General features: G+C 57.4%; 4 protein-coding genes across 4 annotated transcripts; all 4 read right to left on the bottom strand.

Moving 5' to 3' along the window:
• Window positions 1–22: 22 nt before the first annotated feature.
• Window positions 23–1,903, bottom strand: SH3BGRL3 (SH3 domain binding glutamate rich protein like 3). Its single transcript, XM_057382565.1, has 3 exons — window positions 1,676–1,903; window positions 1,198–1,365; window positions 23–922 (listed from the first exon to the last, which is right to left on the bottom strand). The coding sequence occupies exons 1-3, from the start codon at window positions 1,886–1,888 to the stop codon at window positions 857–859; spliced, it is 447 nt and encodes a 148-aa protein (XP_057238548.1). The 5' UTR covers window positions 1,889–1,903; the 3' UTR covers window positions 23–856.
• CEP85 (centrosomal protein 85) lies at window positions 1,301–13,926 on the bottom strand. The gene is made up of 15 exons (XM_057382564.1): window positions 13,863–13,926; window positions 12,619–12,682; window positions 11,913–12,065; window positions 9,272–9,990; window positions 8,488–8,621; window positions 7,576–7,693; window positions 7,062–7,247; window positions 6,566–6,718; window positions 6,330–6,484; window positions 6,010–6,130; window positions 5,532–5,582; window positions 5,340–5,447; window positions 4,642–4,870; window positions 4,199–4,376; window positions 1,301–1,365 (listed from the first exon to the last, which is right to left on the bottom strand). Exons 2-14 carry the CDS (start codon window positions 12,671–12,673, stop codon window positions 4,213–4,215), a joined length of 2,346 nt encoding a protein of 781 aa, XP_057238547.1. The 5' UTR covers window positions 12,674–12,682; window positions 13,863–13,926; the 3' UTR covers window positions 1,301–1,365; window positions 4,199–4,212.
• A 619-nt stretch (window positions 13,927–14,545) lies between these two features.
• CNKSR1 (connector enhancer of kinase suppressor of Ras 1) lies at window positions 14,546–21,069 on the bottom strand. Its single transcript, XM_057382579.1, has 21 exons — window positions 20,952–21,069; window positions 20,556–20,713; window positions 20,080–20,270; window positions 19,923–20,007; window positions 19,724–19,765; window positions 19,345–19,644; window positions 19,214–19,273; window positions 18,816–18,884; window positions 18,411–18,530; window positions 18,188–18,273; window positions 17,572–17,729; window positions 17,331–17,491; window positions 17,144–17,174; window positions 16,880–17,052; window positions 16,715–16,788; window positions 16,293–16,364; window positions 16,127–16,200; window positions 15,907–15,971; window positions 15,737–15,827; window positions 15,098–15,279; window positions 14,546–15,021 (listed from the first exon to the last, which is right to left on the bottom strand). The coding sequence occupies exons 1-21, from the start codon at window positions 21,001–21,003 to the stop codon at window positions 14,830–14,832; spliced, it is 2,436 nt and encodes an 811-aa protein (XP_057238562.1). The 5' UTR covers window positions 21,004–21,069; the 3' UTR covers window positions 14,546–14,829.
• A 2,697-nt stretch (window positions 21,070–23,766) lies between these two features.
• On the bottom strand, window positions 23,767–25,017 carry ZNF593 (zinc finger protein 593). The gene is made up of 3 exons (XM_057382569.1): window positions 24,774–25,017; window positions 24,321–24,383; window positions 23,767–24,224 (listed from the first exon to the last, which is right to left on the bottom strand). The coding sequence occupies exons 1-3, from the start codon at window positions 24,968–24,970 to the stop codon at window positions 24,083–24,085; spliced, it is 402 nt and encodes a 133-aa protein (XP_057238552.1). The 5' UTR covers window positions 24,971–25,017; the 3' UTR covers window positions 23,767–24,082.
• Window positions 25,018–25,225: the final 208 nt, after the last annotated feature.

Raw genomic sequence — 25,225 nt, 5'->3', positions numbered from 1 at the left:
ATTTAAAAGAACGCAAGAGCAGTGACGTGAAAGGTACAGTAACATTTAATAGCATCTCGGAAGACAACACTGGTTATAAACTTGCTTTTTGGCAGGAAAACAAAATGCACTTGGTCCAGGATTGCAAAAAAAGCCAACTCAAAGAGGAAAGATCAGCCAGCTGGAGCATCAGCTGTTCTGGGGCAGCCTTGAGCCATTAATGCTCACAAGGGAGCCCTGCTCAGGGCAAAGAAAGGCTGGAGTAGCACAGATCCCACTTCAGCCCCATCCATCCCCCAGGCAGCTTCACCCCAGCTCCTCCACGGTGGGTGCTCACACCCCCTACTCTGTGCAGTACTTTTGCATTAAATTAAGACAAACAACAACAAAAAAATATTACTTAGTTGCCATAATCTCTGCGGTTGAGATGAAGAAGGGGGAAAAAGGGGAAAAAAAAAGGAAGTGAGGCAGCAGAATTTACAATTTTAACAGCAACTGGGAGAAGTGGGAAGTGCCACAGCCCTGAGCCCTTCCCTCCCGAGGCAGGGGAGGGGGCTGAGGGCCACTGCACTCGCACAGCCCCGGAGGTTTTGCTGTTTACAGAGGCACTGGAAGCTGCCGTGAGCCAGGCCCAGCTCTGCTCACAGGCCAAGCGCAGCGAGCGTCGCTCTTTCTTTGGATCCCTCRGAGATGATTTTGGGTTAGGCAGGAGGGATTGGAGGCAGCTGCAATGAGGAGTTTTGGTCATGGGTTTTTCCCTGTGCTGGGATACGAGTCGTGGTGCCAGGACAGCGCTGGCAGCCTGRAGGTGAAGGTGGTCGGAGATGAGGGCGCTCAGGAATGCAGGTAGAGTCCAGGATGGCAGGGGAAGCAGGGCTCAGGCCAACTTCAGGAATTCCTGCAGAGTGTTTTGCTCCACCGCTTCCACAAAGAGCTCGTAATCCTGCAGGGAAACACCACAGGGTCACTCACTGAGCCCATGGCAYAAAGTGGCTCACAGCACTGGCGCCAGCTGCTTGTGCCAAGAACAGGGCAAAGGGGGCACAGCCCCACTGCCACCCAAAGCCTGGGGTCCAGCTCCTCTTTTTCCCAAATGAACTCTGGCAGCACCTGGTCCCTGCACCTCACAGGGAATAACTTACATCCTGAACATCTGCAGCAAACCCAAGGTTGGGACATCACCCCCCACCCAACCCGGGCGTGGAGCACCAGCCTCACCCCACAGTATTGGTCTCCATTGAAGATCTGTGGGGGGATGGCTTTGGGGTTGCCTGCCTTCGCCCTCATCTCCTCCCGGAGAGCGTTGTCCTGGGAGATATCCACCAGCTCGTATTTGATGTTCTTCCCATCGAGGATTCGGGTTACTTCGCTCTGTTGGGATTTGATCTGGAAGCCGGGTGGGAAAGGCAGGTTATGGGGAGATGGAGATGAGCCCGAAGGGTGGGCACACACCCAGCGTGCCAGCCTCGCTCAGCACAGCGCCCAYCGTGCGTGGGGGCACACCCAGAACGGAGGGGTGGGTTTGGGGAAAGGTGGGGACCGTACAGCGCGAGCAGGGGAGGGGACACCGAGACTGGGGAGGAGGAGGGAGGGCTTCGCTGCTCCACGGAAGAGCGACGCCCACCCCGGGAAGAGGGGCCCCGGTGCGCCCWGCCCTGCCCTGCCCTGCCCGCCGCAGCCCGGCCCCGCCGCTCACCTCCCGGGAGCCGGTCACCGAGGTGCTGTAGACCTTGAGGGTGCTCATGGTGCGATCGCGGCCGCTCCCAGCGCTCAGCCCGGCGGAGGGAGGGAGGGGAGGCTCGGCTCGGAGGGAGGGAGGGAGGGACGGAGGGATGGAGGGAGGAGCGGGGGCCCCGCCGCCGCCCGGCATGTGACTGCAGAGGCCAATGGGGCCGGCGGGTTCGGGCATGCGGCCTCGGCGGGACCGGCCCCGGGAGCCACCGCCCCGCCGGGCACCGGGAACCACCGGGGAGCCACCGGGGAGCCGCAACCGGCCCCGGGAGCCACCGCCCCACCGGGCACCGGGAGCCACCGGGAACCACCGGGGAGCCGCAACCGGCCCCGGGCCACCGCCCCGCCGGGCACCACCGGGAACCACCGGGGAGCCGCAACCGGCCCCGGCCACCGCCCCACCGGGCACCGGGAGCCACCGGGGAGCCGCAACCGGCCCCGGGAACCACCGGGGAGCCACCGGAACCGCTCCCTCCCCAGCCAGGACGGGCTCGCACGAGTGGGTCAGAGCAGCTTTATTTGGTATTCCAAATACTCGATACAAACAAACGGTGAGACAGAAGCTGGTACAGAGACAGAGCCCGGCAGGAGCGGGCACAACACGGGGGAGCAGAGGGGACGTGAGTGGCACAGGGAAGGGGACAGGGAGRGAGCACTGTCCTGTCCCYCTGGCCCGGGGTGTTCTGTAMCAAAAGGYCCAAGATTTGCCCTGCACCAGCAGCAAACAGCTCATGGGATCACCCTCAGCCCGAGGGGCTCAGTTGTGCAGGAGGAGGATCAGGGAACACAGGAGAGAACACAAGACCTGGGCAGCARCTCTGGTGGTTTCAGCTGCAATAATCTCATCTCAAAATCACCTCTGCCGGGGCAGAGGGACAGCCTGTCCCCCCACAGCATCCAGGAATGAGACCTTGCACCCCCAAARCAAAGGGGGGAAGGGGATGATGCTCAACAGCCCCCTAAGAACCAGCAGAGCTCCCAGCAGTCAGGACAAACTGAAATAGCTTCAGAAATAGCCTTGGAAATGTGTTTTGCTCAGTACACAGCAGCAGCAGCCTGGGACAGACACAGCCAGGAACAGAACAGCCAGGACCTACAGACAGACACTGCCAGGCACACTCTGCTGTGTGCTCCCTGTGCGGGACAAACCAATCAATTCCTCRCCACCATCATCCACGGTGGCCAAACACTGAGAACAAAACAGATTTGGTCTTAATTTTAACACAAAGGAATAACAAAAGCATTTCTGCCAAASCCAGGGCTCACAGCCCCAACGTGAACCAAGAGCAACCAAACAGCACAAATGGCAGCAGGATTTTTTTCCCTGTTCTAACTTGGTATCTTGCTCTTAACTCAAGCTGAAAACCAAAGTTCCAGTACTGTAAAGTTTGTCACTGGGGTTAAGGAGGATTGTGGTACAGTAAAACTGATCCCACACTGAAATCCYATTACCTGAAGAGAAGCAGGGAAGSAAAGAGAGGGCTGTGACAAAASCCAAGTGGCCACTGCCCTGCAGGAAGAGCTCTCTGTGCCACCCCTCCCCATTAGGACCAGTATGGCTTTCTCCCAGTAAAGCACAGATGTATTCCTGGGGGCACAGAGGCTCTTGGAGGCTCTGCCAGGGGCCACAGACATTTGGGGYTCCCCAGGATTGTTTGTGATGGCTCTAAAAGGCTGTGAGAAGGAAGAGCAGCTCCTCACTTTGCCAGTGGATGCATTAGGCACGGAGCAGTGTGAGGGCAGAGGGTTTTTCCAGCTCATTAAGGCACTTCAGCATCAATCCACTTCCTCTGCAGCCTGAACCACACCCCACTCCCAGTGCTATTTCAGGGGAACTTAAGGCTTCTGGGGTCACAGTGCCCAGGGGGAGCATTTCCAGAATCTTTTAGTGTTGCTTTATTCCTCAGCTCATGCTGGCTGCTGAAAGCCACTGGCTGCATTWACCTGAGGACAGCAGGTCCTGCTCCATCAATCCAAGGCAGCAGCACCTCGAGGGAAATGCCAGCAGTGGAACTGGCACACCTGCCTCCCTGTGGGATCCAGATATCCCACAAACACTCAAGACAATCCTCTGGTCCCACTGGTCACACAGGACCTGCACAGGGAGGTTGTCAGCAAGACCAGGGCATAGGTTTCCTTTTAGCCACCATTTTAACTGTCACATTTGCATGTTCAGCATTTGACGTGCCTGGAAGGCAAATCAGAATTCATCTCCCAGCATCAGAGACCACACCAGCTCCAGCAAACACAGCACAGAACACATTGCACGAGATCAAAGCTGCTGCAAAGCCTCACACCGAAGCCCTGAATTATCCCAGTTAGCCAGTCAGCAGCTGAACACTTCTGGCAACAAMCCCCCTGATTCCTCAGAGATCAGATAAACCACACATCCTGTACCCGAGCAGAGGGATGATAAAGTGCTGAATAGGTTTAGAGTTATAGGAGCATGAGGCTCCTGAGAGTTTCAAGTCTTCATTTCCTGTCTTACTTGGGGAGTGTTCTTTACTGGGTGATGCAGTTGTCTCCCATGTCCTGAGCGTATCTGTCAGATATTGCAGTCCTTAAGTCCTCCACCTCTTTGTGAAGCTCTTTTACCTCCACCAGTTTCTTGGCCAGTCCATCAGGGCTCAGCAGATCATCYTTCTCCTTCACAGGGTACTGCACAGCTGTGGGGTCAGAAAAGGGAGTTTCCTCACACACAGTTCTCACCAAGGATCACACACATTTGCAACTCAGCCAGAAAAACCAACTCACATTTGCAAAAGAGGTTCCACTTAACATTCAGTTATTACAGCATGTACTTTTAAAGCAAGCCAATCACAGAAAGAGTGTTCAGAAGCCCAGAAAGGAGAACTTTCCATGCTCTGTGTGAGTTAATTCTGCCACAGGATGGGAACAGAAGGGGTTGTTCTGCCATCGCTCTGTACTCACAGTGAATGCCCAGGAGCAGAGAGAGGTTGGGGTCCTTGCCCTGAGCCCTCTGGGTGACAATGCTGTAGACAGACTGTAAATCCTGCAGGCAGCTGGCCAGCTCCCCGTGCAGCTGCTGGGCCAGGCGGGCTGTGTCAGCAGGGAGGGGCTGGGCTGTCAGCTGGGCCTGCCGGAGCTGCTCCTGCAGYGTCAGGTTCTTCTCGATCAGGTCCTGGTTCTGCACGGACAGCTGGACACACGGACACTGCTGTTAGAGGGCACTCAGGGTACAGCTGCCATGCTTAATGCCACTGCCCCGTGTTGGGGGCACTGAGGGCAGGAGCTGGTKGGCATCCAGCCCTAGACCAGAGGAGCAAATGTCACTCCCACACGGGACTGCAGCAAACGGGAAGTGCCTGTGGAACTGCACTGTCCCTGAGGTCTGGGCACTGTCCCTCCATGGAGTCCAGGATGCTGTGCACCCCAGCACTGGCCATCCCCTCCTGCTCTGCTGCCCTCAGCTGGCAAACTCGGCCTCCTCCAGCCCATCCCGAGCAAATTCCCCAGGCACAACCTGCTTTCTCCTGCTCTTGAGCAGAGCAGAGCTCCTTTCACAGCCCTGGCAGGAGGCACRAGAGATTGTGCTGCTGACTCAATTCAGGGCCTTGCTAAAAGACAATCTATAGTGCTGCATGCAGGCAGCCCAAACACCCCCTGACCTCTTTCACAGCAGTCCGGAGCTGCTGCAGAGTGTTTTCCCTTCTCATCGCCTCCTCTTTCAGAGCTTGGCTTGTCCCCTCTTCCTGAGCCACCTGCTCTTCCAGGTTCTGGAACAGACCATGGGACACAGTAAGTCTACCTCATTTCATAGCACATTCTCAGGTCCTGGGTCTCTCCCCATCACCTCTCACCTTGACTTGCAATGAGAGCTGCTCCATCTTCTTTTGCTTTTTGTCCACAATCTGGAATCAAAAGCACAGAGGCATCAGAACTGGCCACACAGACCCAGTAACACCACCAGGAATTCTCCTTCAGTAGGACAGCATCCCCTCTCCTTYCCTTTCCTGTCCATTTACTGCTGTAATCACAGATGCTCTTAGTAGTGGACKTGGATAAAAGGCACCATCTGATTTATCAAAACAGACCAGAGACATTGAATTGTTGTGGTTTTCCTCTCCCCCRCTTCTGCATTCTGCAACTGCTCCCCAGCATTACTGGAAAAGTGTGTGGTTATCACACCAAGAGCTTTTCCAATCCTGCAGTCTGGAATTCCAGGAACTGCTGCTTCAGTGCARTTGTGTCTGTAGAAATCCCTGATTTCATCTGCGTGCCTGGTGTGACTCAGTGGAAAGAAAAAATGTGTGATTGTGGATTGGGCCAGCCCCTTACCTTCCTGAGGCAGTCACACTCTTTCTTCAGAGAGTCATATTCCATTTTCTGCCTCTCCCCATCCTGGGCAGGGGGTCCTCTCTCTGCATTCTTTGCATACTGCTGCAACTTGTCCTGCAAGCTGCAATTAGCAGGACACCATGGGAATAAAAAAAAACACCTTTATTTACAGTGTTTCCCTTACTTTAAGAAAGGAAACAACGTAAGGAGTGAAATTATATCCATATCAGATGCCAGTGCTGCCCTGTTTGCATCCCAGCCCACCATTTTTCACCTTTCTTGTGCAGCAATTCCAGATGAAGCTCATTCCTGATTCCTACCTGTGCACAGTGGACAGAAGCTCCATCTCCTTGTGTTTTTGGGTTTCCAGCTGCATCTCTTGCTCCCTGAAAGCAGCCTGGACATCTCCAAGTTCTGTTTCCAGTGCCAGCACTGTTTCCTGCAGGGCTGTAGCCTTCAGTTCAAATTCCTTCAGCTGCAACAAAAGGGGAGCAACTGCAGGAAAGTCACCTGAGCAAGGTGAAGAGCCACCWTTGCAGCTCAGAGCAAGTTTTACCTTCTGACTCTGTTTCTGGTGGTCCTCAAGGGTTGGAAGATCAGCCAGGTATCGTTCCAGGGTCTCGATTCTCTGCTGTCTCTCTCTGTTTTGTTCAGATTCCTTCTGRCATTTCTTTTTAAGGTTGTTAATGTGTTTGTCTCTTCCCTTTACCTGCAGGGACAATTACAGACAAGTTTAGTTTATATATAATTCCTTACCTATCCTTCAGTCTGCTGTAAGCCCACTCATTCAGCTTTTTGCACACCACACAACACTAAAATACAAGATCACCTTAACTCAGGAGCATTTCTGCTCATTTAGCTAAAGACAGGCTTTTTATTTTTTTGTTAAAAGAGGAGGTACTAAGTGCAGAAAGAAGGGCTTTTCCTTATAAACCATAGTCTACAAGGAGATGAGAAAACACCTGCAATTAGACTGCCACAGGAAATTTCACCTCAGCACTACACTGACAAAGGAAACACGCCTTCCCATCTCCAGAGCAACAGGATCATACCCTTTCTTCCTGTTTCTTTAACTCCTCTGCCTGTTTCAGCATYGTTTCCTTCAGCGACTCCCGGACCAGCTTCACATCCACCTCTGCAGCAGCCAGTTTCCTCTCCAGCTCAATGTTCTCCTTGCTGAGGGATTCTGTTTTCTCTGTGAACTGAGCTCTCAGGAAGGCATTCTCTCGCTGCAGCTCCTGTGGGCAGAGGCAGCCCCTGAATTTGGGGAGTTACAAACTGGCCCTTGGCAGTCCCAGGGCTGTGTCTTCACCTCTCCCAATTCCCCAAACATCCCTCAGCCCATCTGACACTCTGAAACAGCAACTGGCAGTGCTGCCAGTGTTTGCATCACCAGCATGGCTTTAATCCACCAAAGGACCTCAGGGCTGGAAATCCCAGGGGGCACAGAGGGGATGGTACAACCCCACACAAGGGATAATTGGCATCTGTAAAGTCCTGCTTAGCAAACACCAAGGCAGGAGTGGCACTGRATTCAACACCTGATCTCACTGAGACCTGCTGTACCTGCATCCTCAGCATGTAGACATCTCCATAGGATGCTGGGCAGCCCAGCAGGGCACTGTGAACCTGCAGTTCACTCTCCCGGACCTTCTGCTCCAGCTGGGAAATGTGCTGCCTTTGTCTGCAACAAAACAGGCAATTCACTCTTCTCAAACATAGAGAGCAGCAACACAACACAAACAGTGCCACCACAGCACTGCTGCTCCACACAGTGACAAGCAGAGGAGACAGACAACTCTGCAACTCGGAGCTGACCTGCAGAGAAATCAGCTGAAAAGTAAACATTTTGACTTTTTTTACAATCGTTATTAACTTTTCTTCCCTCCCCTCCCTTCAAAACCTTTCCCCCAACAATGATTACAGATAGAACAGAAAAGCCTGGAATGTTTTGGAGGATCCAGCTTGGCTCTGGATCTTAGGAGTGAAATGAACAGACAGCAGATRACTCAAGKGAAAAAAASTATTCACAGTCCAAATGCTGAARGTACTTTTCAYTAGGACTTACTTTTTCAAAAAGCTTGTGGACCACTAACCTCATCTAAGAAATGTTTGCCGGCCCAAACTCACAACCCCTAAATTTAAAATAAAGATCTCAAAGAGCTCCCAGAAAGTCCTTAAGCAAAAAAGGCAGTAGTTTTGACCTTCCAGATAATCACAATATGAACAGAAATCTTTATCCCTTACAAAACACARAAAATCATAACCAAAATTAATTTATTTGAACCYTTTGTGATCATCATTCTAATTCCAAGAAGGAGAGAAGAGTTCAGGCTGTTCTCTAAGGTCATTATATTGTTCTTTGCAACAAAACAAGATTATTGAGCAAAAGGGACTGTGAGAAATGAGCTTTCCTTGGTACTTTCCAAAATGGAAATGCACCAGTCTTTAAGCCACATGTCAGTATGAAAGGCTCACCTGTCAATGAGGAGCTCTTTCTCCTTGAGCAGGTTTTCATTGGAGTTCAGGATATTGATCCACTGAGCTGGGTCAGGTGCAGGCAGGGATGGGGAATACATCGAGGAATGGGGGCAGGTGCCTCCATTTTGTAACTGGGAGAGGAGACAAAGCAAGAAGGGAGAGGTTTGTGCCCCACAGGGGTAATTGCAACATTGCTGGAGCTATTTTGCACACTGTGTGCTCATCTGCGTGCCAGGGCACGGCTATTTCAGTCTCTGGTGATGTCCAAGAACAAGAAACTTTGCCCAAGCACAAGTGGAGATTAACAAATAATTTTAGATCACTGTGCTAGCTCGCTGGAAACAATTTGTCTCCATTAGGGTACAGCTGGTGGGAGGTGGTAAACAAAGCGTTTCCACCTAATAAATTGCAGCTAGTTTCATGCATTTTTCCAAAACCACTCTTTCTCAACCTTAGATACAGAGTAAAAATATTCTAGAAACTGTTTAGAACCTCTTGGCATGCTTTTTCTCCACAGTTTCTAGCAGACAGAGTATTTCAGCTCTTGATCTGGCAGGTGGTGCAGCACTGTAACATAATCCAGGGCTGCTCTGCACACGCAGCGTGTCAAACAATACCTGTGACACCACAAGCTGTAAAAACACACCATGAGGAGACTTTTGCTCTCACTCAGGGAGAAGCATCAGACGTTTTCCTCCTCACTTCCTAAGTCTGGGATAATGATTCCTGACTAAAGAGATGGGAAGGGTTTCAAATTCACAGTCACAGTGCAGCTGCCTACCTGCATCTGCTCCACCTGCATCCGCACTTGGTCCAGCTGCTGTTTCCAGGCACTGAGCTCACAGACACCCTGGTGAGGGTGTAATGTGCAGCCTTCCTGCATCCAAGCTCGGGATGGGGGAGTTACMACAGGTTTGGAAAAGAAATTGTTGGCCTGGAGTCCTGCTGGCATCAGCCTGCTCCCGCTGGGCCACGTCCCATCCCGGGGCTCACAGGCTCTGGTGGCCCCYGGGCTCTGTTTGCTCTCTGGCAGCACCTTGTAATGGTCCTTGCTTGCCTCAGAGCTTGGGTTGAACTTCTGGCACCTGTGCAGRGGGTCAGTGCACAGACTGTCCACAAACAGAGACTGGTTAAGGGTGCGCTCCATGGCGGGGGTGTCAAACTTCCAGGTGTCTTCTGTCCTGGTGTGATCAGCAGCAGGAGGCCAGGAGTGCTCGCAGCCATTTTGCCCTGAAGCCCCGTAGAGATGCAGGAGATCCCTGGGTGGCACCTGAGAGGACTTGCTGGGGTTAAAGTCCCCGTTCCTGGTGAGCCCTGGGCGCTCAGGGGCACAGCCTGGCACAGATGGCTTTGAAGAGCCCTGGGAGCAGCCATGGTCCCCTGCAGGGCACAGCTTGGAGGGTGAGGCACCCAGAGTGGAAGGCATAACGTGGGCTGTTGGAATGGTCACCTGGCTCCTGATGGGATGGAATGAGGAACCGCTACTGGAATTGCAAAAGTCTGGGGAAAAAGAAGAAGAGTGATACTCTGATTACAGTCCTGAAAATACAATCCTCCAGTGAGCTTTCCAAAATAATTTTAAAGCCAGGTCCTTTCCCACCGAACATGTCCTCCTAAGCAGCAGCATGACTCAGGCACACCTTCTTCCCCCTCACTGCAAGTTTCAGGAACCTGCTGACCTTTTCCTACCACCACAGGAAGARCCCAAGTTTAATCCAGTCCACATTTTTAACCCTTGTTTTTAAGCTACTCTAGCACAATCTTAAATCAATAAGGTTATCTTTCTCTARGTTTAGAAATCAAGTCCTTGATGCTGAATAAAAAGGCTGAAACTTACTGAGCTGAGCACTGAGCCCGTGATCCTGCTCTGCCCGTCCCACAGCTCAGTGACTCTGAACTGTGAGCAGAGCTAACAGGAGCCTTCCCTGAGCCCATGGTGAGCCTCCACCATCGCTGACCCCACAGATCTGACCTTCCAGCATCGCTGACCCCACAGATCTGACCTTCCAGCTCCTCCAGGACGCTGCGGCAAGAGCCCGTCCTAGAGCTGGAGCAATGGCTCTCACCTATCGCCACAGGAAGTGAGACAGAGCTGCCTCCTGCCAACAGGGCACCAAACCTGGCTGCAGGCAACTTGGGGTTATTCTTAGCAACTCTCAGATTTCAATACAGCAAYAGCAAGAGCTGAGAAAGGCAAACAGCAAAGTGCCCGTTCCCACTCCTTGTCCTGATACGTTCTGTGTCACTGTAATTCCAGGTTTCTCCCAGGAACATACACTTGATTTCCTCATGGCTTTGGCCAAAGGCCCATCTCCACGTGATGCTCCAACAAGTCATCCTCCCACCTGTTTGTACCCTCCAAGCATGAATAAACACTACCATTTGAATACAACCCAAATCAGCCTCTGCAAAGACCAAATCACTGTCATGATAAAACACTCAACCCTTTCATCAAAAATGAGCAGTGAGGACAGAAAATCTYTCAGCCACTGAGGAGAACACCATGCTGCCAGGCAGCTGCAAGCACGTTCACCTTGGCAAAGAGAAGAGACAGCACCATTTCCTTTTACAGCCCCTAAATTTATCCCCTGGTGTCACTGTCAGGAATTTGAGTTTCCTGAGCAGCACATCACGTGTGGGGGCTGCAATCAGTTCCTTGAGTGTGCTGAGGGTCCTCACAACAACATTTCTGACTAATGTACTGAGCTCAGCGTGCCTCAGCAGCAGCCAGGGCTGCAGGTCACCCTCGGCTCTTACAAACAAGGCTGTGACATCAGCAGTGCTCCGAAGGGACATTTCCCAAGGGGAAATCATCTCCCCTGCCTTCACTCGCCAGCTGGGTGTTTTATTATCCTGAGAGAGGTGTCATGGAACACTTAAACGTGTGCTTGTGTAATATTTCTAGCAATACTTGCAACAGCCACACATTTCACTCACACATTATTAAGATCTACAGCTCATTCCAAAGGCTCCCTGAAACACATGGATGTGTGAAATGTTTTAAGGAACACCACAAACTTCCTCATTGCTGGAAAAAGAATCAGTGAAGATGAAAATACAGGGGGAAAGCATTGCTGGGACMAGAAATTTCATAGTGTGCACCCAGCTGAGCACTCAGCTCTTACATTGCAGTGACAAAAACTTCTACACAAAGGCATCTATAAATTGTTTCTTAAAAAAAWTWAAAWTMWSMCACWRACTTGCTAATAAATCTCTCATTGGTTAATAAGAACCAGCAAGCAACCAAGGTGGCTTTTAGTCAGTYAAAACCACAGCAGTGAGACAACAACCAAGCTCAGAGAAGCAGCCAGTCCCTTCCTCACTCAGTTAAATTACAGATATCTGGATTTCAAACAGTCTGCAGACATTCTGACAGGTTCTGCTCCCTAGATTTTACCCTCTGCCCCAGTGGTGCCCATCACCTTCAGTGCTGTCTGAGCAGGAGGTGCCAATGCCCCCATCAGCACTCTCGGCCACGCTCGGACAGCGGCTGACACGGCTCTGGCACTTCATGGACAGCATCGGTGTCTTCCACTCACTGTCCAAGAACTTGCTCTTCTGACCAGTGCTGGGCTCTGGSGAGAAAAAAYAGGSATATTTATGCTTCAGCCAACAGATTGAACAGCCTTTTAATACACCGAATTAGCCATGTGTAATTAGCAGTGCTTCCAAAACCCAAACTGATCCTTGCTTCACTCCCTGTGTTCCTGATAAAAAAAAAATCTTTTGCAGAAGTGAATGTAAGGAAGCACAAGGAAGTCAAATAATATCAACAGGAGACTGAAAAACAATCTTGGTAAGGAAGTCAGAATGCAGAAGTTGTAAATTATATATTCCCATTGATTAGTTTGGTCATGTTACACCCAGCTGGTGCTCTGACTAAAAAGAGCAGCACAGCAAAACAGGACAAGTTTAAGAGGTATTTTTGCATAATCTCCCAGATTCATCAGCTATCAACTTAATGGAGAAATTMATTATCAAATGATTCTCTACCCTTGCCTGCTTGCTCAGGAATAACTCTTTTGAACAAAAAGGTTTGGTAAAGRATCTTTTGATGGCYACRTSTCTCCTCAGAGACTGAAACAGGATCTGACAGCAGCAGGGCTTTGGAGAAAGGACTGTCCTTACCTGATGGATTGTTCTGCTGGAGCCTCAGGTCTGCATCTTTCTCAGGAACAGCCATCTTATCAATCTAGAGAAACAAATAAATGAATAAAAATCTTATTTTGAGTATAATCCACACCCTGATCCAGCTAATCAAGTGAAGGGTACACACACATCAGCTACTCATTAGAGTAACACAGTATTTAGCATTTAATTACTTCTCCTCACAAAAGTATCTGTTTTTTTCCCTGGCAGCAACAGACTTTAAAAAAAAAAAAGAAAAAAAAACTTGTAGGTTTTCTTTATGCCTGAGAAAGAAGAATTCCTGTTTGCACCATTCTCCAGCTATTCAGGCACACCTTTTACCTGTTATCCCCATGGCAGGTATTTATAGAGCACCCGTCACCACAGTGAATTTGTGTCTACAGAGACAAAAAATTTCTCTCAACCAGGTAATTTCTGCCCTCTGTAGAGGTCACTGAGCAACTGCACAATCCTCAATCAGCAGTTCTTACAGATTTTGAAACTGATTCAAAGAGCTCAGAGAAGACATTAATTCCTAGAAAATGTTCATATACAGAATTCACAACACAAAAGACCCACTGGAAATACAACAGAATAATAAACCAGACACAGCATTTCATTCAACAAAGAAATAAAACACTTCTAGCTAAGTGTAGTGCTTATTATGGTTAATTTAGGTATATTTAGTAGGTAGAGTTGGATATAGTTAGATAGATATGGCTAATTTCTTAAGGGCTGGAAGTCCCGGTCCCTGAGAGTCTGAAGGGGTCCGTCCATCAGGACCTGATCAAAAAAAAGGCGGGGGAAGGGGTGTCGGTCCTTGTGGGTCTGATCCCTGAGGGGGAGCGGGAGCCGGTCCCTGAGGGGCTGCAGGGGGAGCCGGTCCCTGAGGGGCTGCAGGGGGAGCCGGTCCCTGAGGGGGAGTGGGAGCAGATCCCTGAGGGGCTGCAGGGGGAGCCGGTCCCTGAGGGGCTGGAACGGGAGCAGGTTCCTGAGGGGCTGCAGGGGGAGCCGGTCCTTGAGGGGCTGCAGCGGGAGCCGGTCCCTGAGGAGGAGCGGGGGCGAACCCTGAGGGGCTGCAGGGGGAGGCCATAAAGAGCAGTCGCTGAGGGGGGCCAGTCCCTGAAGGTGCGGGTCCGGTGACGGTACCGCTGTGGCAGTGGCGATGCCGGTGCGGTGATGGCAGTGCCGGTGCCGTGTGGGTCTGGGTTAGGGCTGGGCTCGGATCCCGCTCCGTCCCTCACCTGCAGCCGCCGCGCCGCTCCCGCCACCCCCGCGCGGCGCGACCGTTACCTCCGCCGGCGGGAGGGCGGGGCACGGCCCAGGGGGGCGTGGCTTCAGGGCAGAGCAGCCAATCGAGCTCGCCGTCCCCGCCCTGTCCCGTCGCTGATTGGCTCTCCCGAACGCTGTCCCCGCCCTGTGCTGTCTCTGATTGGCTCYCCCGAACGCTGTCCCCGCCCCCGCACGCGGCGGAGGGAGTGGCGGGTTGTGGCGGGGGAAGAGTGACCGCGGGCGGCACCCGTAGGGCGGGCCCTGAGGGGGCTGAGGGGATTCAGCCCGGAGGAAAGGGGGATCGGGGAGATCGAGGGGATTATCCCGCTTTTCACGATATCCTGGCAGCAGGAACAACAGCACAAGAGGAAACGGCCTCAAATTGCACCAGGGGATGTTCGTGTTGGGCATCACGAGGAATTTCTTCATGGAAAAAGCACTGGCACAGGCTGCCCAGGCAGTGGTTGAGTCACCATTACTGGGAGTGTTCAAAAACCTGTGGATGTGGCACTTGGGCACGCGGTTTAGTGGTGAACGGGGCACCACTTGTGGTGGGTTACAGCTGGACTCGATGTTCTTGGAGGTCTTTTCCAGCCTTCAGTTCCATGATTTGATGATTTCAGCACCAAGAAAAACCACAGCAAAACCAGTTCCTGTCAGTCACATTTATTTACAGAAGAGCCCACGGCTGGGCAGGCTGGCAGCACCACAGCAGGGGCACATTGCYCAGGAAAATCCCCCCTTGCCAGCCTGCAGCCAAGGCAGAATGAACTTGAGAAAATTAAGACTGTCACAGCAGCCATTTCCTGTGTGGGATGGCGCTGCTGAGGGCTGAACYTCCCAAAATCTCTTTGAGCTTCCCAAAATCTCTTTGAGCTTCCCAAGATCTCCAGCACAAACACCCTCCATGCTCCCACAGCACCGAGTCCTGTCGGGATGTCAGGGTTCAGCCGCCTCTTTGTGGGCACCATGGTGGTCCCCAGTGTCACCCTGGCACTGCCKCCCTGCCCAGCCCTGCCGCAGCTCCTGGTACAGCTCCTGGTGCTCCTCCTTCCAGCGTCTGAACGTGGCTGAGGTGACTGCAGCCTCTCCCAGCAGCTGCTCCAGCGCCTGCAGCTCCGCCAGCTTCGCCTGCAAGAAGAAAAGGACACGTTTTGGGGAGGCCACATGTGAGCAGGGGGTTTTTGGGGGTGTTCAGGGGTCCCACCTTGAGCGTGCTCTGCAGGGCYCGCACGGCGTGCACCCTCTCGTTGATGTGCGGGTTCTTGTTGCGCCGCAGGAAGGATTTGCGGCACTGCTCCTGCGTCAGGAARCGCCGCTGCCCGATGAGGGACACCCCGCCCTGCCTCAGGCACTGCATCAGGCTCTCCAGATCCTCGCCAGCGGGGTCTGGGCAATGAGAGGGGGCACTGGGGCACCTCACGGAGCTGCCCCGTGTATGATCCTGCCCCGAGGGTGTGGGATCACAGAGCGGTTGGAAGGGACATTAAAGATCATCCAGTGCCACCCCTGCCATGGCAGGGACACCTCCCACTGTCCCAAGGTGCTCCAAGCCCCATCCAGCCTGGCCTTGGACACTTCAGGGATCCAGGGGCAGCCACAGCTGCCATCACATAGGAAAGACCATCCTTCCAATATCCAATCTAAAACTACTCTTTTAGTTTAAATCCATTTCCCCCTTGTTCTGTCACTCCATGCCCTCATAAAAAATCCCTTTCCCTCTTTCTTTATCCATAGATGGTTCACAGTCCATACCCCAACTCAAGTTACCCCCCGGCACACCCACAGGCAAGAGGGAGGGACACAAGGTGACAGACGGGGGTCAGATGTCCCCTCTAGCACATACCCATGGGGGAGCAGGGCCGGGGGCTGCCCTGGGGGCTGCTGCCTGGGGAGAGCTGAGCCTTCTCTGGGGTGTTCTGCAGCCTCTTCCTTGGCTGAGGGAGAGACAGGGCAGGAGGTGAGACAAGGAACCTCTGTCCCTCTGTCCCTGGGGTGTCCCCCAGGGCCACTCACCGAGTCACATCCGTGCCTGGGGGACTCATCCTCAGGGTCCTCAGCTTCTGTCTCACTGTAGCAGTCTGGAGGCCATGGGGGAAGACAGAAATTCCCTCCCAGGGCTGAGAATCACCCTGGGCCCCTCTCAAAGGAGCATTTGTCACATTCCCCCAAACCATGGCCAAGTTCTCCCCATCTCCCCCTGACCCCAGCTCCCAGCCCAGGATGGGCCCATTACCTTCCTCCTTGTCTGGGACTGCCTGGTGGGCCAGGGTGTACTTTGTTTTGGCTGTTACGAGTCGACTGACCCACCTGGGGAGGGAAAGGATGGACAGATGGGGGATGAGGATCCTGGCCAGCCCGGGGTGGCAGGGCCAGCACTGACCAGTGGCTCTGGTACTCACATGCTCAGGTCAGCCAAGGTTTCAGCAGCGAAGACAAAGGGTTTGTAGGTCTGGTGGCACAGCTGGAACACGCTGGGGACAAGGGGGTGGCTYCCTGTGCTGCTGTGGTGACACAGGGCCAGCCCCCAGCCCCCTCCAAGCTCCCCAGCCCCAAGCCCCGCATCCCAAGCCAGCCCAGGGGTCTGGGCTCTTCCCATGGGAGATGCTCCAGTCCTCAGCCTCAAACCAGATAMCACCAGGAGCACAGAGCAGGTCTAGCTCAGAGTGTGGGCAGAGGGGACAGCCCTGCGGGGACCCCACCGACCCCATGGGGACCCCATCAGCCCCACAGGGACATGCAGGTGGTTCCCAGCACAAACASCTGCCCTAGGGACAGCACCCCTGGGACCAGCTGGGGTGAAACAGAGACAGACCCCACTCACTATTTCTTCTTCTGCTCCCTCGTGCTCTCCAGGCTGTAGGTGGCCACGTTGATGAGTCCTGCAGCCCTCTCATCCTGCRGGGACAGGGACAGCCGTGTCTGCCACCACCCCAGGAAATCCTGGCTGCCAAGACAGGGGGCAAGGCCACCCAGTGCCCCCACTCACATTGGGGTGGTTGTACCAGTAGAGTGTGTGGCCCTTGAGCACAAACCAGCACCGCTTCCACTTCTGGGCCATGAAGCCCACGTGGTCCTTCTTCTTGAGGAGCCACCCATCGCAGTCCACCCGGCCCAGGTCCCGGCACGAGACCCGCCGGCGGCTCAGCCTGGTCGCCACTCCTGCACCACAGATTGGGGGTGTCAGGAGAGGGAAGGGGGAGCAGAGCCCCCCTTGGACAGCCCCAGCCCCATTCAGGGGGGCTCTGCTCACCCTTTGGTCTGCGTCCTGTCGGGGGGCTGCCCTGAGGAGACAGAGATGAGAATTTAGTGACAGTGCAGGGGGTGAGGGCAGGGCAGCACGCACAGCCCTTTAGAGACCCCTTTAGGGACCCCTTTAGGGACCCCAACTCACGGGGGATCCTCTGGCACCCTCCCAGCATGTCCCCCCCAGCTCTCACCTCCTCAGGGAGCTGCCTGGGCTCTGCTCTGCTGGGCTCTGCCGTGGGGCTCAGCTCTGTGCCACAGGCTCCGGTGGCAGCAGGGGTGCCCGGGGAGGTGCCCAGGGGGGTGTCCAGGGGGGTTCTCGGGGGGCTGCCACTGTCCCACAGCTCTGCAGCACCTGTGAACAGCGAGCAGGGCTGCAGCCTCACATCCTGGGGGAACTGCTCCATTCCCAGACAGCCTCTGCTGCCATCCTACCCYGTCCCGACAGTCCCGACAGTCCCGACAGTCCCRGCGGCTCCWCCACAGCTGCCCCGGGCAGCCTCAGGTCCCGCTCGTCCTCCTCCTCCTCCTCCTCCTCGTCAGTGACGGGATCCGGGGCAGAGTCTGGTCCCGAGTCCAAATCGGCCGCAACACTGGGAGAAAAACGGGACCCGTGAGCCCCAAATCTCCCCGAGTTGTGCGGGGGTGCCCCGATAAACCCGGGRCTGGGGCACCCTGGGCTCGCCCTGCACCGGGAGCGGGGCTGGAGGGGCTGTGGGGGCAGAGCTCCAGCTCAGTTGCACCGGCCTCCCCAACGCGCTGCCGTTGGCTCCACGCACGCCTTTCCATTCCGGGAGAGGAGAAGGGTCATGTCTAAATATAGTTCCAACCCCACTAAAACGTTACCGAGTGAATGAATTACAAAACCCCACTTTTTTTTTCTTTTTTTTTAATTCCTTAAGACTCCTGGCAGCTTTCTGGGCTGCTCAAGGCAGCTGCCAGGCTGGTGGCACCTTTTCCCCTAAAACAGAGCTGGGAAAGGGCCCTGGATGCACCCAAACATCTCCCTGCTGGCCGGATTGGGGTGTTGGGGTGTCAGGATGGGGCTCACCTGGAGGTCAAGGACATGGGGCTGCCCGGGCTCTCGCCACTCCTGGTGCCGGGGGAATCTGCAGCATCCGAAAATGCTCCCGGGGGCTGTGGATGGAGTGGACCCCGGAGCTTTAGAGATCTCCAGTGTGATGGGAGCTGCCCAGCTCTGAGCATCTCTGCCTGGTTCCCAGCACAGCCCAGTGTGGCGCTGGGACTGAACTGGGAGCACTGGGATCACTCACCTGCTGCCTGGGAGAGAGGGGTGAGCTGGGCAGGTCAAGGGGGATCTTCTTCAGCACCAAAGTCACCCTGTTCCCCTTCTCCAGCAGCTTCCTCGCCAGGCTGACGGGTGTCCARCCCACCTACACATCCTGGGTGAGCCACGGGCCACTGCCCTGGCCACAGGGATGCTTCATCCCCAACCCCACCCCAGTCACAGATCCTACATCCCCCAAATCCTCCTGGCAATGGCTCCCGTGTCCCCAGACCTTTCCCAGTGCTCCTGCTTTTTGCTGTTTGTAACTCCTGCATGTCCCAAATCCTCGCCACCTCAGTCCCAGTTTCCCCCCAGCCCTCCCAGCCCTGCAGCTCCCTGTCCACGTCTTCCCTGCCCAATCCACCCTCGAGCCCCCGTCCCCCCAACTCACCACGACCTGCTCGTTGACCTGCACGATCTCATCTCCGGGCAGGATGTGACCCCCGTGGGCAGCCAAGGCCTGGACAGAGGCAGAAGGGGAGTGGGGTGCCCATCCTGGATTCTCTCCCCCTCCCAAACTGATCCCACTCAGGAGGAACCAGAGGGGTTAACCATTAACCCAACCTTGCACAGCCCTGCCAGAGCTGCTGCAGGGATTGGGGTGCAGAGGCGGCTCCCCCATGGGGCTGTGCTCACTCATGGGGTGATTTGGGCTGGGGGAGAGCAGATCAGGGCTCTGAGAGGTTCCCAGGATCCCATGGGTGGGGGCTGTTCCCTACAGGGCTAAAAAGGGGTGACTGAGGGTGGCACAGGGGGGTGACAGGCAGGGAGGGGCAGCCCCACACTCACCTCCGAGGTGCTGGCAGACACGAAGTGCAGGCAGGAGCTGGTGGAGGTGACCTCAAAGCCCTGGGGGACCGAGATGGGGGTTTGAGCAGGGGTTTGGGGGTGCCAAGGCAGAGAGTGGCACTGGGACTCACCAGCCGGGCAGAGAGGAGCGCCTGGGGGCTCCCCACGACATCAGAGGGTGGTGTTGGGGTGTCGGGRGATCCTGGGGGGCTGCTCCATGGGCTGGGGAGCGCTGTCGGTGTGCCAGGGGATGCTGGGGGGCTCTGCCACAGGCYGGGGGGCAGCGCTGGGGTGCCAGGGGACATTGGGGGGCTGCYCTGCAGGCCGGGGGGCAGCGACAGCCCCACACTCTGCAGCACAGCCCTGCGGTCCAGCAGCGCCGGGGGACTGCAGCCCACGATGCTCTGGCAGATGCCCACGATGTGCTGGCACTGCGGGTGACAACGAGGGGTGAGGGGAGCCCTGGCACCCCCGTGCCTGCCTGTCCCCTCCTCCTCAGCCAGCACTCACAATCCGCAGGATCCCGCTGCTCCTCTCAGCCTCGGGAAGGTCCTGGGGGACAAGACGTGGTGATGAACGTGATGGAATGGCTCCATCCCAGCTCAGGGACCCCCTGCACCCCATCTCCCTCACCCCAGCTCCATCCAGCAGAGCTTTGGGGGGTCAGGACTGCAGCACCGAGCCCATCCCCATGGCCTTGGGCACTCACCGCCTGCAGCAGCTCTGCCAGCTGGGCACAGAGCAGGACGATGTCCCGGCTGGCTGAAAAGTCATTGAGGGTGGAGAAGAGGTACCTGRGGGGCACAGAGAGCTCAGCCCCCGCCGTGGGGGCACCCAGCACCCAGGGCTGCCCTCACTGCCCCGACCTGTTGAGCCAGGAGAAGAGTTCCTTGGCAGCCCCGACCAGGTCGATGACTCGGGCCAGGAGGGTGAGGGAGGGCGGCTGAGGGGCATCCCCTGCTGACAGCCCCCGCTGTACCAGGCTCTGGATGCCCTGTGCCAGCTCCTGCAGCCTCTCGGTCAGCGTCCGCAGGCTGGTGCTCGCCAGCCCTGCATCCTGGGGGGACAGGGAGGCCAGGGATGGATGGTCTCTGGAGTACCTCCAGGTGCCCACCTTCACCCAGCCCACAGTGCCCTCATATCCTGCTCCCTGTCCCCTCCAAACCCCTCTCCAGAATCCAGGGCGCTCCTTTGTCCCCACCTCCATCCATTCCAAGATGACCCCATCTGCCCCTTCCAYCCAGCCCAGGGTGATCCCAAATCCTCCTCCTTCAGCCCAGGAAATCCCCACATCCCCTGCTCCCCTGTTCCTCCCCGGGATCCCGCAGCCCCTGGCACTCACCAGGTTACGGAGCTGCTCCACAGCCTCCAGCAGCAGCTCCTGGTGTCCCAAGGGCCACACGCCCAGTGCCTCCAGGACCCCCACGTCCATCCCCAGCAGGTCGGGCCCCGAGAGCCCCCAGGCCTCGAACGGGTACCCCTGCACTGCCGCGTCCAGCCCTGCCACAGATCAATCCCCTCTGCCAGTGTCCAGTGACCCCAGGGGTGATCCCAGGGAGGGTTCTCTCCATRCAACGAGTTCCCCCGGCCTCAATCTCAGCGGCGGGGATGCCAGAGCTCGCCCTTCCCACCCGCATTCCCGTCCAGGGAGAACAGATGAGGAACGGGAAGTACAGCCACCCCCAGSCACAGGTCCCCGAGCTGGGCACACCTCACCGCAGAGCTGCCAGGGTCTCACCTCGGAGCCAGGCGGCCGTTTGTGCGGGGCTCCAGGAGCCCACGGGCTCCATGGCGGCGGGGCCGGAGCGGCGGCGGGGCCGGAACAGCGGCGGGAGCGGCGCTCACCTGCGCCGGGCGCGGCTCTCACCTGCGCCGGGAGCCGCAGTGCCATTGGCGAGCCCGGCTGCCGCTCAGCCCGTGCCCGCCTGCCCGGAACGGCCCGGGACCGGCCCGTGGGGCGAGGCACTACCTGAGTCACAGCCCGGACGGTGACGCGCGGCCGCTGGAACCCCCCGGGAAATGAGAGCCGGGGTAACCCCCGGGAAATGACAGCCGGGGTAACCCCCCGGGAAATGACAGCCGGGGTAACCCCCCGGGAAATGAGAGCCGGGGTAACCCCCGGGAAATGACAGCCGGGGTAACCCCCCGGGAAATGACAGCCGGGGTAACCCCCCGGGAAATGAGAGCCGGGGTAACCCCCGGGAAATGACAGCCGGTGTCACCCCCGGCAAATGAGAGCCGGAACCCCCCGGGAAATGAGAACCGGTGTCACCCCCGGGCAAATGACAGCCGGTGTCACCCCCAAACAATGCCCGCAGCGAGGGCTGAGGCCCGACTGCACTTGTGGCCCCAGCGGGAGAAACCCCCCGTGCCCTGTGGGTGCAAGGTTTGGCCACACAGACCCCCAGAAGAAGCTGAGGGAAGCCCCTGCTCAGCCCTGGAGTTTTTGGGGTGTCACCACCCCCCTACCCCAAGCGTAACTTGCAGCCTTTCCTTTGCAGGCAGAGAAACTGAGGCAGCCCCATAGAGGCCCGCAGAGGGGTTCGCCATAGCCCAGCCCTTCAGCCCCCCCAAATCCACCCTGGGCTGGCGTTGGCCCCCCCGCCCGGCGTGTCCGCTCCGGGGAGCAGCGGGCGCTGATCGCGGCTGACAGCTGCTGCTCCGCGCCCGCCCGGTGCCTGCGCCCTGCCCGAGGGGCCGCGGGGCCGCCGACAGACACGGAGCCCCTCACCGCGCTCGGGGGCTTGGGGGGTCCCGGCCCCGCCGCTGCCGCCCCACAGAACCCGGTGCCGCTGCTCCCCATCGCGCCATGATCATCCGCCCCCGCCGCCTGACCCCCGGGTATTTCCGTCTGCTCCAGGTAAGGGGTGAGCAGGGYTGGGGGAGCCCGGGGGGACCCCCAGGATGGTGCCCACGCTGCCCACCGGGCCTGCTGGCCGCGGGAGCCATGGCCGGCTGTATCCCAGCTCCACAGCAGCAGCGAGGATGCTGCCGATGGAGCCCCCGAGTGCTGCACGGGGCACCCCAAAAGCCCCCCCGAGATGCCCAGAGTGGCACAAATCTGCCCCCGTCACCTTTACACCACCGAGTGTGACGGGAATGTTCATTGCGTGGCCCCAGGCCCCTGTTCCCGCACTTTGGGGTGCCCCAGCGCTCCCCTCTGCTCTCCTCTGTGTCCCCACAGATGCAGCTGGCAGCAGGACGTGGCACTGAGCCGGGGGGGCGGCTGCTGACCCCCCTGGCCCTGCTGCTGGCGGCCGCCGGGCTCTGCCTGTCCCTCTACAGCGCCCGGAGAATGGCTGACCCCGCCAAAGCCCCTCCCGAGCCGTGAGGAGGGGGCTGCCGGGGCCGTGGGGACACCGGGGCACTGTTGGGGTCCCCGTCCACCATGCCCGAGCAGAGCTGTGCCCGTTTTCCAGCGGCCATGCGCCACATCCAGCCCTTCCTGCCACACCGGGCTCGCGATGGATGCCCTGGGGATGGGGACTGTCCCCGCGTGTCCCCGCSTGTCCCCGCSTGTCYCCGCTTTGGGCAGCCGGGATGGACAACGGAGAAGCCGCTTCCATCTCCTGAGCTGCCGGCCGAGCCACGGGGGGACATCGGGATCCGGCCACCAGAGCAGAGACTGAACGGACGGACAGAGGGACGGCAGAGCCGGGAGCTGCGTCCATCCCCATCCCCCAGGGAAGCAGAGGGGACCCCGCTGGAGCCCCCCTGTCTGCGGGAACGCTGTGGCCGGGCCCCACAGGAATGAGGGCAGCGCCGAGCGCCGTTAGGTAACGGGCAGGGGGGACACGGGGCCGGTGACGTGTCCCCTGGGCACGCACATCCCGCTGGGATGGCGCTGGGATGGCGCTGGGATGGCACTGGGATGGTGCTGGGATGGCGCTGGGATGGCGGCTGCAACCCCCCCGCCGAGCTCTCCATCCCCCGGGCCGGGGGGACAAATCCCGGCAGGCTGCGTGGAAATAAACCCTTCCCGACCCTGGAAATAAACCCTTCCTGACACTGGAAATAAACCCTTCCTGACACTGGAAATAAACCCTTCCCTGCCCAGCACAGCTGTGGTGTCTCTCTGTCTTCCGTTCCCAGCACATTCCCAGTGCCCAGCCTGGCAGGAGGGATGAATCGGGGACACCCACTCCGCAGGAATTCGGTGCCATTGTCACACAGTGTCCCCTAAGGGTCACCAGCACACACCAGACAGGGAGGCTGATCACGCCACACAATCCCGGCCCTCCTGCAGTGTGAAATCACTTGGAGGAGTTGAATTTTTGGGGACAGGAGCCTCCATGTGTCTCCCACCAGGGTTCCTCTCAGGGATCAAACCAGCTGCTCACTGCAAACCCCAGTGCTTGATGAAGAGGCCACTCAAACTCACACTGCCCCCAAAAAAGCTGCCTGGAACTCCCTGCAGGAGAGAGCCTCACCACCCTGCCCAGCTCTGGGAGAAGGCTGTTCCACCTTTGGGTGATGAGGAACAGCACACTGAGGTGTCACCCCACCCTTTGGCGGGACTGTCACCCTCAAATTCAACACTGCCAGGCTGTTAGTTGACATATTTTAATGGGTGCATCGCTGGGATAACCTCTGCCTGAGGACAGAGAGAGGAAACTGCTCCAAAAGCAGAGAGACAAGAGTGCAGTCAGAGAATAGCCTTGTCCCTTTCTGGAGAAGAGGAACACACGGCGAGGGCAGCCAGGGTCCTGCTGGCTCCTTCTCCTCGTTAGTGCCAGGCCAGGGGGCTGTGGGAGGAGCGGGGTGGTTTTGGCTGGCACGCTGTGCTGGAGCACATTTTTCTCACAACAAAGTTCAGGACAAAGACGCCCTCACAGAGCCACTCGGCCCCTCARTCGCCCATCCCCGCGCTCAGCCGGACGTCTCCATCTCGGTGACCTCCTCGAGGGGCTGGGTCTGCACCTCCACCTTCTTCGGGGGGATGTAGGAGCCCATCCCGGCRGCACGTTCAGCCTCCTCCTGCGTGTACGGAGCCTCCCGCAGCTGCTTCAGCCTGGGGACACAGAGGGATGAGACTCCCACCTGCCGTGGGACTGACCCAGAACTGCCCCTGCCCGGGGAATCTGGGGAGCTGCCCCCTCTCTCTCACCTCTTCTTGTGCACCTTGGATCTGAAATGCTCCTTCATGCTGTTCAGGTCCACGAAGTAGCGCCTGGGGTGTGAAAGGAGGGGGCTCAGGGGGACTCTGAGAATAAAGCAGGGCTGGGGAGGGTCCCACCACAACCCGGGGCAGGATCCACCCAGAGACCGGGACAAGCTCCCCACAAGGATCAGGGTCCCTCTCGAGATCAGGACAAGGGGAGCTAGAGCCCCTCAAGTCCAGGAGGCAGGGACTACCCGCGGGAACAGGGCAAGAGGGGACAGGGACCTGAGCACCTCTCTCCCAAAAGCCACGGACCCCCATGACACCAGGGAGGCCTCAGGGAGGGACCAGGACAACCCCCACCTCCCCCGGGAACCATGGACCCCCAGGACCGGGACCCTCCCCCGGCTGGAGCCCCCCGGATCCYCCCGRATCCCCCCGGAWCCCCCCGCCACACACGCGCAGTGCAGGCAGTAGAACTGCGCGCAGCCGGGCAGGTCGGGGTCGATCTCCTGCCGCAGCAGCCGCGCCGCGTTCTCGGGCTTCAGATCCGCGTGGATCTCATCCAGATCGCGCCGGCGCCGCTTGGTTTTCAGCTGCCGGGCGAGCGAGTGCGCCCGGTGCGCTCCGGTGCGGCGCCCGTTCCGCGGGGACATGGCGGCAGCACGCCGCGACAAACCGCACTGCGCAGGCGCGGGGCTGCGGGACACGCCCACAGAGCATCAGGCCCCGCCCCCGAAGCGCGAGGAGAGCGGTCTGACCACGCCCATGAAGCGCAAGCCACGCCCACTGACCGGCAGACCACGCCCCCCGCCCCGCCCGGTGTCGCCGGTACCGGGGACGGTCCCTGGGCAGGCACAGCCGCGAACCCCCAATCCCCGGTGCCACCGTCCCCGCGCTGCCGCCGTGTC

This window comes from Malurus melanocephalus, unplaced genomic scaffold (assembly GCF_030028575.1).
Source record: "Malurus melanocephalus ecotype Western Australia unplaced genomic scaffold, MMel_1.1 scaffold_575, whole genome shotgun sequence".
NCBI lineage: Eukaryota > Metazoa > Chordata > Aves > Passeriformes > Maluridae > Malurus > Malurus melanocephalus.
Note: the sequence above shows the minus strand (reverse complement) of the source record. Positions and strands in the feature narration are given on the sequence as shown.

Excerpts from the sequence above, each read along its gene's own strand:
- SH3BGRL3 (XM_057382565.1), bottom strand. The coding sequence starts at position 1,888 with ATGCCCGAACCCGCCGGCCCCATTGGCCTCTGCAGTCACATGCCGGGC. Across the intron at positions 1,366-1,675 it reads CGGTGACCGGCTCCCGGGAG|ATCAAATCCCAACAGAGCGA; the intron begins GTGAGCGGCGGG and ends CCCGGCTTCCAG. Across the intron at positions 923-1,197 it reads ATGGAGACCAATACTGTGGG|GATTACGAGCTCTTTGTGGA; the intron begins GTGAGGCTGGTG and ends GTTTCCCTGCAG.